This window comes from Chelon labrosus (assembly GCF_963514085.1).
Source record: "Chelon labrosus genome assembly, chromosome: 13".
In the NCBI taxonomy this organism is placed as follows: Eukaryota; Metazoa; Chordata; class Actinopteri; order Mugiliformes; family Mugilidae; genus Chelon; species Chelon labrosus.
Genome location: NC_140346.1, coordinates 10,410,769 through 10,423,414, shown reverse-complemented (window position 1 = coordinate 10,423,414; position 12,646 = coordinate 10,410,769). Strand labels below are relative to the sequence as shown.

General features: G+C 42.8%; 1 protein-coding gene across 1 annotated transcript; it reads right to left on the bottom strand.

Annotated features, from left to right (window-relative positions):
• Positions 1-2,925: 2,925 nt before the first annotated feature.
• fam131ab (family with sequence similarity 131 member Ab) lies at positions 2,926-12,032 on the bottom strand (the record flags this gene model as incomplete). The annotated part of the gene is made up of 4 exons (XM_084558780.1): positions 11,948-12,032; positions 11,644-11,826; positions 5,012-5,143; positions 2,926-3,590 (listed from the first exon to the last, which is right to left on the bottom strand). Exons 1-4 carry the CDS (start codon positions 12,015-12,017, stop codon positions 2,926-2,928), a joined length of 1,050 nt encoding a protein of 349 aa, XP_084414906.1. The 5' UTR covers positions 12,018-12,032.
• Between the last annotated feature and the right edge of the window lie 614 nt (positions 12,033-12,646).

Here is a 12,646-nt window from a genome sequence, read left to right as displayed (position 1 = left end):
GAGGGTGGCGGCAGGAAATGACAGGACTGAAAGATGGAGAGGGGACACATTCATCAGGCTGTCTGTGTGTGTGTCAGCGAGAAGTCTTTTATTTCTATTCTTAGGAGGACTAAATGTCCCCATAGGAATAAAAACGAGGAAGTCCACAGCAGTCCCACTGCTACAAAGGGATTAGGATGAGACTGAGGATGGGGTCAGGGTAAGGGTTAGTGAACGACGACGTCCTCAGAAGTCCTCACAGTAAAAACACTCGCATGAATGTGTGAAAGAGACTGCGAGGTGAATGAAAAATGCATCACACCAAGGAGCCCGCCTTCACTCACACACAGACACACACACACACACGTTGCCAGGGGAGAGGACGGGGACACTCAGACAGACAGAGAAAGTGCATGCGCAGAGGTGGACAAAGTGAGCTGATGAATAGAGGAAAAGGGGGAGGGACGGGGGAGGGGGGGACAATGGCACACTCACGTCACCACGCCCCGACAAAAGCACAACCTCGCCTCGCCAGCACCGCCCAGCTTTTAATGTCAACCAAAAGGACAATGACGCAAATCGGCCTGCAGCCTCTGCCTACAGCAGGAGAATACACACTGGAGACGCAGCAGGGTGTCTGGAGCCGCCGTCCTACTCAAAGAGATGCTAGTAGCATTTTACTCTTGCTCATTTGGAAGTGGAGAAGGGGAAGGAAGCTATGGTCTTAGTAACATCATAGAGGATTGTCATAATGATGATGCAACTTGAAATGTCAAAGGTGACAAATGAAAGGCACAGCTTCAGTGGTTCCCCCTGAGTTGCTACTGTCTTTTCCAACTCTCCTCACTACGACCTTGTTTTCATCCAGTTATGAGTTCAGAAGTCAGCCGTTTTTTTTGCAATGTCATCCTTTTTTTTTTTTGCTTCAGAATTCTTTACCGTTTTGTCGACTGCATGCCGTTTTATTTTAACTCCAGCATCAGTAAAAGTTCAACCTCAAGAGCTCCGCTACACCAGACACTGTTTTAAAGGGAATCGCTGCATTGGCGCGGTTTTGGAATGGATATACAAGTGCAAGCCCGAGGTGCTTGCTGACATCTTACAATACTGCCACGCACAGAATCACACATGCAACTGCGCAAAACGTCAAAGCACAGGGATTCACACATTGAGGCTTCTCCAAACGGTCAACACAAAAGAGGGGAAAGTGGGAATTGAATCTGTGCTTTAATTATTTGTAGAAAATAACTACGCACGCCAGGCTCTGTCTCGCACAAAAATCCGCACACACAAGCACACAGAAGTGGAGGATGAGAGACAAGTGGTGTTGTGCATGTGGGCGGGATGTGTTAATGCTCTGGTCCAATGGGATTTCCTGAGTTGTATGAATGACAGTCCCTCTGGGAGAACCCCACCGGGGCTCCTCACGTCACCATGGAGATGCGTCACATAAACATGCCCTTTTCAAAGCATCATACAAGAGAAGGGAAAGTATAGAATAAAAGGCAAGGCTTTCCAAGAGTCAGTATGAGAAGAAAGAAGAGGAAAAAAGAAGAGCTCTTCAGGAGGATCATGACAAATGGCAATAACAAACCGTATCACAGTATCCTCTTTTGAAATAAAAAATAAAATAAAAACTTTTTTGTTCACATTTGTATTGTTATTTTTTTTTTTTTTCCCAGTAGACTATATCACATAGTGATAACGAAGAAAAGGAGAAATCTACAGCCACGTTAGCTTCGTGCAAAAAACCACATACACTGGCACGCCGCATAGGCAAAGAGATCAAAGCAAGACAACGCATACAAAAATATAGAAAATCTCCGATGCAACTTATCTCTTCACAGAAAAAAAAAACTTTTCTGTCTTTTAAGCCTGCGTCACTTCCTGCTGAACACCTAGCGCCAAAGGGTCACTTCAGAGAACATTCTGTTTGTGTTGTGTTTGTCGTCGTCACTGCTGCTGCTGCTGCTGCTGCTGCTGCTATTGTGTGTTTTCTTTTAAGAGTTCTTGTGTCTTCCACGCAGGAATCCACAGAACTCCCCAAAAATATCCAGTAGCTATAGCTGATCATTATGGCAGATGTCCATCATAATGATGTTTGGAATAACATGAACTACAACATGTCTGAGTGATAGAAAACTAGTACAATAAAAGCATATCATTTCTGTCATATCATTTTGTGACAAATCCTTTTTTTAAACTTTGTTATTTTAAAATACATACTATGTCCTGTCACTTTGAAGACATTCCAGCATTTGCTCATAATTGGTAGTGACAGGGTTAGATAGTTTGGCATACTCAGCAAGCCATGCCCAAAAGGATGCTATTTAGTCTCTTGCAAAGGAGGGGGAGGGAGGGAGGGGGGGAAGAGGTAAGGGCAGGTCCCAGGATGCAGTGTCAACCTGCCCTCCTATGGGAGACGCTCGAGAGATGGGCAGGGGTTATACAGAACAGCTCAGATTACAAATCGTGCTCAAGACCGGGTCAGCCCATTGATTTCAGCACTTGCAAAACACATGCAAAGATAAGTCAAGAGTTTTGGACTCTCAGTCTTTCTGTTTGCCTGGTAGAGGAATCTCTTTGCTTCGCAGGTGTGGACAGAGCTGAAAACTGTGAGCATCATACCCACGAGTCAGTCAGTGGACTGGAGCAAGTCCAAGCACTCACTGTTTTCACACTGATAAAAAAGATTGTTTGGACGCCTTCAAAGAAAATACCGTTGATTCATGAAATGGGGACAAGCAGTCGAGAAGAGGAGAAGAGTAGTTGAAATGCTGCAAGTAAGGCAAAGACGGATGATCTCTACGTCAGTCAGAGGAGAAAAAAACAACATGCTCAGAGGTTCAAACTTTTCAGACGCCGTGAGTGGGATTTTTGCAAAAAAAAAAAAAAAGTCCTTTGAAGAGTTGGTAGGGATTCAACACTGAGGTGAGAAAAGAGGAGTCACTGGTTGTTTGGCTCTGCTGGCCTCTCCCCCTCCTCCTCTTCCTCTTCATCCTCCTCATCCAGGGAAACGACCCCAGAGGAGGCCACGTCGGACACCCTCCTGCGTGGATCATAGTCAGGCGGGTACTCCACCCCATTTCCCTCGGCATCCACCTGGCATACGGTGCTCTCGAAGTCCTTGCAGGGGGTGTCGTCGTCCTCGCCAGGTGACAGGTATGTCTCGGAGTAAGACATGGAGTAGCAAGGAGAGTCCTGGCCCCCACAGGACCTGACACCCCGCCCTCCCCCACCCAGGCTGTGGAAGCCACAGTCTCCTCCACAGAGCCCGCTCTGTCCCACCCTCTGAAGTCGCGCCAGCAGGAGCTCCTCCCGTCCCTGCAGCGCAGACAGGATCTTTGCAGCGAGCTCGGCAGCGTTGCTATGGGAGTGGGTGCAACGGTGGCCGCCCAGGTCACGCAGCAGTGGATGCTGTTCGTCCAGACTGCAGAGGCTGGAGCACAGGGTGTCCGGAGAGCCTGCTGTAGGCGAGGGCTCGCCGCTACCACCTCCCTCTCCACCTCCTCCTCCTCCTCCACTCTCACAACAGGGCCCTCGCAAGCCCAGGCGTTGGCAAAGCTGGCTGTGGATCAGGTCCTTCAAGTAGGGAGGATATGATGGCACATCTAGAGGGAATGATACAGACTGTGAGCATGAGGTCCTGAAGGAAGAAGAACAATAGTAGGAGAAGAAATATGAGATGAAACTATAATAATTTCTGAAGGTATTTCCTGAGTGGTAGAGGCATCAAATACTCATTATTTACATTTTTGTAAAACTTTAAAGGTACTCTATGGAGACTTTAACCACTAGTGGCGCTATAGAGCACTGTGTGAGTGCTGCCTTAATGATAATTTATATGGAAGGAATATTATTTGTATGGCAGAAAAGAAACAACATATTTTGCATACTAAATTTAATGTTGACTCCACAGAGTAACTTGTACTAACCCTAATTAGGTAGAGTCATTTTTCTCTGCTGTTGAAATGTCAGACATGTGATTGGATTTTGTTTCTTCTGCTAAGGGTACGACTAAAATGAAAATTATATTTTTTAACAAAAAACAACAAATGCACACTTCTGATTAAAATGAGTATATTATCAAATTAAAGCCATGCAAACATCCCAGTAAGTACCAAAGTCTTCAAATAAATTTTGTTAATTGAAAAATGAAGAGTTTAATTGGAAAATAATTTACATGTGTGAAAAATACCAGAAAAGGAAAAAAAGATGATAAAAACTAATTAAGAAAAAAACATTTGGCCTTCAAAATATGAATGATGAGTTGTCATTTAATTCTAATAACACGACGAAAACCATGTGTGAAATAAAATGTCTGGTGAGAGATAAACAACTATTTACTGAATTCCTTTTACTGTATTTTGAAAAACGGTCGGTGGAAAAATACATTCTGTGTTCAAAACCAGAAAATCACAGAAGAACTGAAGGGCGGAATCTGACACTGAAGTACACAGGAAGGTTTAAGAGTATCACTGACTAAGATCACGTTTTATGTAGAGTTGATTAACACCACATTCAGGTTGGCACGTGAGAAACTCCATTCTAAATGGTCTTAGCCCGAAGGTAAGAAATCACTGATGAATATTTGAAGATAGGGAAGCTCAACAAAGAGCTGCATAGGTTATTGGTACTTCTGTGTAATCAAGATGAAAGCTGTGGTACATACACACACGTACAGACAGCCATGCTCAAATACTGTCTTTGTATTTATAACCCGCTCACACACCATTCTCACGTAGGCACAGTCTCTGCAGCAAAGGAAATGATATTAAACTTGCAGGAGGGATATCAAATTGCGTCGAGGAAGAAAAAAAAAAAAATGTCAGGAGAAGATGGAAACTAGGGCACTGGGACAATGAAAGATACGGCGAGAGGGAGAGGGGAGAAAGAGATGAGAAGAAAAGAGAGCGTGTAATGGGGCATTAGAAAGGAAAGGGACAATATGAAGCACGTAAATGAGCTGTGTGTGTGTGTGTGTGTGTGTGTGTGTGTGTGTGTGTGTGTGTGTGTGTGTGTGTGTGTTTACCTGTGCTCTGTGTGGGGGGCTCGTTGGCAGGCAGAAAGTCTTCGTCATATGAGTCATCATTGGACTCGTCGCCATCCACAGAGGACCAGGCCCTCAGCTTAGCCTCCGCAATGGCAAACTGCTCCGCCACACCTGCAAACACACGTATACACACATGAGATTCACATGCACACAGTCAATTAGATGTCCGGCATGGTAACAAGAAGGCACAGGGAGCCATTGTGCCTCCATGTCATGTAACTGTTTTTGACTGGCAGGTCTATGCGAGGAACAAAGTGCACACAGGACACAGACAACATTCCCATTACAGTCAATGTTCTTCTGCAGCCATTTGGCTGGTGCACTTAAGATGGATGTTGCTGAGTGTTTGACAGTGTTGTTATGCAGGCTGCAATCCTGCCAGTGCAGAGGAGGAGGCAGTGAGTCGGAAGAAGCACAAAAAAGAGCCTTTGAAAGCACAGTCTAAATCTATATGTCTTTCAAAATGCCAAGAGAGAAATGATCTAGTAAAGTAATCAGCACTGACATTTCCATTGAAAGAGCGGTGATATAACAGCAGGTCAGGTTTTTATACCATTAAAGGTGGTATTCAGAGCCGACAGTGGACAGATAAGAAAAGGACAGGGACCAGAAAACACAGAGCTGGTTGGAACAACATGTGCATTTCCACATTTTAACACATCTATCAAACAAAATGAAGGCTTAGACTATATTTAATGTGAACAAAAAAGATATATGAAAAAGCCCGTCTCTAACATAAGCCTGTTCTCTTTGCCGATGAGGTCAGTCCACAGCCAGTACTGGAAAATGTACAATATGTTTTGATGTACATGAGATCTTTCTTGTTTTGTTCTCCCCAGTTACATCTGCGAGGGAGACAAATTGTACAGTGCACCTCTCAGTAGATCAAATCAAAGCAAATTCATTTATATAAGCCCAAACTGTGGAACCTTTTTAAAATGTTGACATGACATGAGAAGTGTCTGGCAATCCGTAAACAGTAGTGTTACAGAGTAGTGTGTCTTTTCACTTCCAGTCTTGGCTGAACACAAAATGCTCCAGAGAGTACATTAACCATGCATAAGTAAAAAATTTTTTATTTTAGTTGTTAAATAATTAAATAAATTATTACTGCTCACCTAATCCGCTGCCTATAATGTCTGTCATGTAAACTAGCGACAGTCTCTGTGGGTTTCTATTTTGCTCTTTGCTTTTACAAAGGATTGGGAAAGTATAAAAGGAAAGAAATTCCTTTTGCCGACCGGGAACTGTGTATATAACACATCTATTAGAGTCCAGTCTTAAAAGTGACCACAACACCTTCTGACATAGAGTCGCCAAAAAACTAAACACAATGTTCTTCACAAAGGTGGTGTTTTCTGTAGAAACATGGCAGACCAACATTTTGGCCTTCAGATCTATATGAGGATCTGCTTCTCATATAGATCTGAAGGCTCATTCTAAGCTAACGACAACACAATAATAATAATAATGAAAACATAATTATGATAATTAGTTAATAAATTAATATATGTACATAAGGGATATAAAGCAACTATACCCAGTTCATTCCCCAGGGCTCTACTGAGTGCAAAAATACAAATACACTGGTAAACTGAATGATCACTGCACTGTATGCTCAATCTTCATCTTTTTGTGTTGTTTAAATAAAATAAAGAGATGTCATACTAAAGTAGTAACATTCAGGTTTATTGCTGAAAATGGATACTTAAGTCTGATGGAAATGTACAGAGTATTGGCAGTAAAACTAAAAAAATATATATATATATTAATTACTAATAAAAAACAGTTGAAAAAATGTTTACATAGAATTGAATAAATGTGTCTAAAGTGAACTTTTTTTTTGTATTTATTTGAAATATACTAGATTAGATGATGAATTAATACTTATTGTATATAGTTTAAATATTGATATTTTAATTTAGGAATGAATTCCTACAGCAGGTTAGGACCCTACTTAAAACTAAAAATGACAAACAATTTAAACATAATCAAGACAGGCAGGCTCGATTCTATCAGCGGGTGTATTTGTTGCTCTCCTTTCAATGACGACAGCCTAATCACCATATTTTGCAAGTAACAATTAACTCCACCCTTTTCATATATGTGCATGTGAAACATACGTAAGTGTAAGGCCACAGAGAGGATAACAGTATGTGCATGTGTGTGTTTGGCTGAAGTGACTCAGCAAGTGCCAGAAACAGTAAGCTACAAGGTCCAAGTGACCAATCACCTCCAATCATCATCAGCAACCAGCCAATCAGAGACCAAGCCTCCCTCTCTCTTTTTTCTTTTTTATCTCCCCGCTCCCTCGTCCTCTTCCTCTCAGTCCATCTGCTTTGTATTCCTCAGCGTTCTCCTTCGTGTCTTGCCTTTCTTACAATCGTCTCTCAATAAAACGATCTATCGACTCACCTGACTGTCCTCATTCCAACCATTCCCTTTTCTTTCACCCTTGCAATCTTTCAGCCTTGGCCCCGACTTCTTATTCAGATTCCTCTGTCTCTCTCTCTTTGTGTCATTCTCTCTGACTCTCTCTCCCTGGTCAATGCTCAGTATTCGTGCATTATCTCCAACAGGGAGAGATCAATGCACTCATTCATCTTCCACTGTAGCGGGGCCCTGAACTCTCCCCACAAACACCGACACATCCTAAATGCAATTCTGAAAGGTGCTCTTTAGTTCTGCTTTGAAATTCTTTTTTAATTCCTTTAACAGAGGTATGAAAAGAGCTTTCACCTGCATGCATATGTTTTATGTCCGTGACCCACAGAATACAAAAAGGCCTGCAATAGACATAAAGATTGTGTACACTATCAAACACATACAAGTTCTTGTCGCTCTGTCTGTATGACCCTAAAATCACACCCAGCGACATGTATGAGGTGGCCTGTATGTTTTCTCTTGATGCACATGGCAACCATATGATCGAAGCCGAACTTTTATGTGTGTTGATGTCACATTAATATCAAACTGAAATGGTTAATTGGTGATAACTAATCACGTGTGAACATGTTCCAGTAATGTCAAGCTGATACACAAACACTCCCTTGCCACACTTTGACCTCAAACTTTAAATACTATTGTTTGCAGTATTTTCCTCACATATTCAGGTGGTATGTTACGCCGATGAATAACACACTATTTCTAATACTGACTGTAAACCTTCCTTATGTTTTCTGGATACCTACACTTGACTTATCATCACTTGTTAGCAAAGAGCTGTTGATGTTCAGAGCCAGTAGACACACATCACACACATTAGACTTCATGTGGAATCAAGCCTCTGTCCACCTCACGAATGCAAGTTCATAATTCACTTTCCTCTGGAGTCTCAGTTTTTAGTCTGCACCAATACATCTGACATTTTTAGAGGTTAAATGCTCCCATCTGTTCAGCAGCCAAGCTTTGAATTTGTCTGTCAGTTTGGTGCTGGACAGGTGTTGTAAAAGAATATCATAGCCTTTTGCCTGAAAACAGCTGGATGTTGCAGCTGGAAATGGGACACTGATGACTGATGAGTTGAAAAGTTGCGGGGCATAAAACCAAAACAAAGATACTAAAGTGCTTCCTAGCTAAAAGGACATGCAGAATCACATGATAACTTTCTGTTTTCATCATTTACAGTCCACGTTACATGTGAGTTGTAGGCGATAAAAATGGTTATTATCGTCACTTGATTTTGCGTCACTTGGAGCAACGACATTTTGTACAACACCAAATGGCAATTTCCCAGTTTAGATTTTCCAACAGGCTTGTTTACTGCTGGAAGACTAAAAACCTGGTCTTACCACGTACACCTCTGCTATGCTACAGTGTACCAGAAACTGGAATAGAGCCACTCTAATATGCACACATTGTCTCACTTACACTCTCATTCATGCACACACACACAGAGAGGCATAAGCCTCACTCTGACGATCAAGTCTTGCAGTCAGTTTCATGCAGCATGGAGAGACACAGCAGGATTAACTTCAAAGAATGCATGTCTGTGTGTGTTTGTGTGCGCATGTATGTGCGTGCTGGCAAGAGTCAGCCAACTAAGTAACACAACCTCCACTCTCATTGCTCAGGATTTCTCTGACACACACACACACTTGGATCGTGTGTTCAAGTGTAACTAGCTTGAACACACACCAGGCACACCAAACGCCCATTTCACACATTCACCCATGCTCACTTTAAGTATTGACACACTCACTGACATTCACACAGTGTGTCCAGTCACCCACAGTAACACCATCACTGGGCTACAAGGAGAAACCTGATTTGAAAAATAAACAGTCAGCACAACTGGCAGCTCCCTGGTGGGGTGGGCGCACACTGAAGTATGAGAGGAGAACGATGCATAGTCATACATCTTCAACCATCCCACTGCACACATGAAAATGTTTTTAGGGTTTACATACCATTTTGTGCCATTAAACTTCAAGCATTTAAGCAATAAATTACTGTATGACAAACACTAGGTGGCCAGGTTCAAACTGTAGCGTAGATAACGGTTTATAGTACTGATAAAAGTAATTTGTGAATGTATGAAATGGGCGGCACAGTGGCGAGGTGGTTAGCACTGATGCCTCACAGCAAGAAGGTCACCGGTTCGAATCCATGGGCCGGCTGGCCTTTCTGTGTGGAGTTTGCATGTTCTCCCTGTGTCTGCGTGGGTTCTCTCCGGGTACTCCGGCTTCCTCCCACCCTCCAAAGACATGCTCGTTAGGTTAATTGGTGATTCTAAATTGGCCGTAGGTGTGCATGTGAGTGTGAATGGTTGTCTGTCTCTGTGTTAGCCCTGCGATGGACTGGCGACCTGTCCAGGGTGTACCCCTGCCTCTCGCCCGATGACAGCTGGGATAGGCTCCAGCAGACCCCCGTGACCCTTAACAGGACAAAACGGGTATAGAAGATGAATGAATGAATGAATGAAATGAGTGAACATTTTTGGGAGCCTACTTAAACTGATGAATCCGTTTCTTTGACTTATGCTTCCAGTTACACTCGAAACCATAAAATCACTAAGAAGAAGGTATTAGTAGAGAATGCAAATACACTGAAGAGGAAAGAAAAAAGAAAGCTAAAGAGAGGAGGTACAGAGGAAATTCGCTCAGTCATGGTGGCAGTAGCCAGGAGCAAAACCTTACTGTGCAAATTAACCTTGAGAGTCTGCATTGCAGGGAGCGAGCGAGAGAATGGAGGGAGAGCAGGCAGGAGGGACAGGGCGAAAAAGACAGAAAAAGAGGAAATTCAGAGACAGGGCAGAGAGGAGCATTAAAAGAGGGGACAGTGTGAACAGGAGAGAGGGGTAATGAACAGAGGGCACAGGAGTGGATGAAAGAAAAGTCAAAGATGAGGTGAGTCAGTAAAAGATAAAGGAGACAGGTGAGCAGGAAGTGAGTGCTCTCATAGAGGAACGAACCATATGTGTGAAGGGGAAGAGCTAAGGGTGACTTGAAATCTGTGTCCGGGCATCTAATCTGGATAATGACATCTGATCCGCTCAAGTAATTTTATTGTTTCTGTTTAGCTGTATGCATTTTTGTTAAGTAAAAGTCTACGTCACGCCGTCAACTCCATCTAGTCTGTCCTTGTGTTAAGAGATTGTGCATGCTGTGTAGTGTTTCCTGAGGATGTGGTGTCGTAGTCATGTCATCTGGATTATCTCAGTTCAGGCATTCTGCATTACAAAAAGGCTGGTGTGAGGCTTGAAAAGTACAGTATCTGCATTTAGTGCCATTTAAACTCTATCAAACTTCATCACGCGAAGTGTAGGATCAGTTATTTTAATCCGTCTTGTACTCCCCTATCTGTGGAACGGCAAAAATAAATCATCCCACTGACCCTCTAATATTGCGGTTGACCTTGTTGAGATGCAGTCATAAATCACACCAGCTCCAGATGTGGTCTGGCCAGCAAGTTAGCAATCAGATTACAGCGCCTTTTATATGCATTTACACCCCATACAGACATGTATTTCCTTGTTCAGATCTAAATAAACACCAGATGTTGATGACGCGATGACGTAAGTATTTCTGAAATCCATTCCCCAAGAGTAGTCCCAAAGATGGCTCAGTTTGATTTTGCACAATACTGCGAACATTAATTTGACACAAATTTTGAATATCTGTATAGGGAGGCTGTGGCTCAGGCGGTGGAGTAGGGTGAGTAGTTGAATTCCTGATCCTTCACCGCACCAAAGTGTCCTTGGGCAAGATACAACTCCCGATAGCAGGTGAGTGCTTAGCACAGCAGCTTCCCCACCACTGGTGTGCAAGTGTGTGTCAATGAGAAACATTGTAAAGCAGTCTAAGACTCATTAACCATTGTAAGCACTATGTAAGTGCTGACCAGTTACCCTTTAATTAACTGTAATTAATGATCATAGAAAAGTCAAATATACTATACTAGTATATATTTGTTATGATGGTTTCTTGAGACATTAAAAGCTCCTCTGTGATCTTTCATCATTACTTTGAACATTTTCATAAGCACTCTCGCCATAGTTGTGTGAGTCATTGTTTCAGTGTATGTGGTGTCAAGAGGCTGGAGCTCATTCATAAACTCTCTTTCAGCCTGAAGTGTGAGTGGAGCACAGCAGGGTATCTTCAGTGTCTTACCAGCAGCAAAGCGGGCCTCCTGTTCTCCCTCAGTGAGGTCAGAATATGAGTTGAAGTCTGGTTCCAGGGCTGCCGGAGTGTCCATGGGCTTGCACCAGCCTTTCCACTCTATTAGATGGGCCACTCTGCCCTGCGCCATGGCTGTAGGCTTTGTCACATGGTCCTTCACCACCTGGGAAATACCTATATGGAAAATGTCGTGGATAATATCTTATTATCCTACACATTCAATACATGTTCATAATGTGTGCATGCATATTATCAAGTGTAAGTGTAAGCTGCTGGCATTACATGCTGCACTTACCATGCAGGGAGGATCGTGCTAATGCAGCAATCTCTTGAATGGTAAGAGCTCTTCTTGATTTTGGTAACATTTCAACGGTGTCATCAACATTCACCTGAAACGACAAGAAGAAGAAGAAAAAGACTGTGACTCAAAACTTGTAGAGCAGCTCAGCATGAATGTGAGCCAGTTCTGAATACATCCTGTAATGACTCACAGGAAAACCCAGCGTTGCCTTTTGATGGAAGAGGGACTCCTGTATTCAAAGTACTTGAGAGTGTTTCAAGGCCATCATAAAGTGAAGGATTTTCTCTCCACACAGCATTAAGTGTTTTAATGAGTCAAAAGCGCTATGCCAGCAGCACACATATGTACATGCATTCAGCAGCCGCTCACAGGACTATGTTGTGTAAATTCTAATCTACCGCGCTATAGGATGTTAATGGCACCGTTTCACCACTCACACTAAAACAGCAAATCAGTGTCAGTGGTTGCTTGCTGCATGTCAACTTAAGTGGTTTATTGAAATTAGCCAGCTGGCTAATGAGCGAACTAACAGTTTGTTGAAGTAACTTAAGATGACTCTTCTCAAGCTACCACTCTTGCAGTATGATTGCACAAAAGACAGCAAACAAGAGGAAAGGATATATATCCGGATTAAACTGAGATTGTTTCATATTTCCACATTGTCTCCACATAGCTGCTACCCAGGTGGGCCTC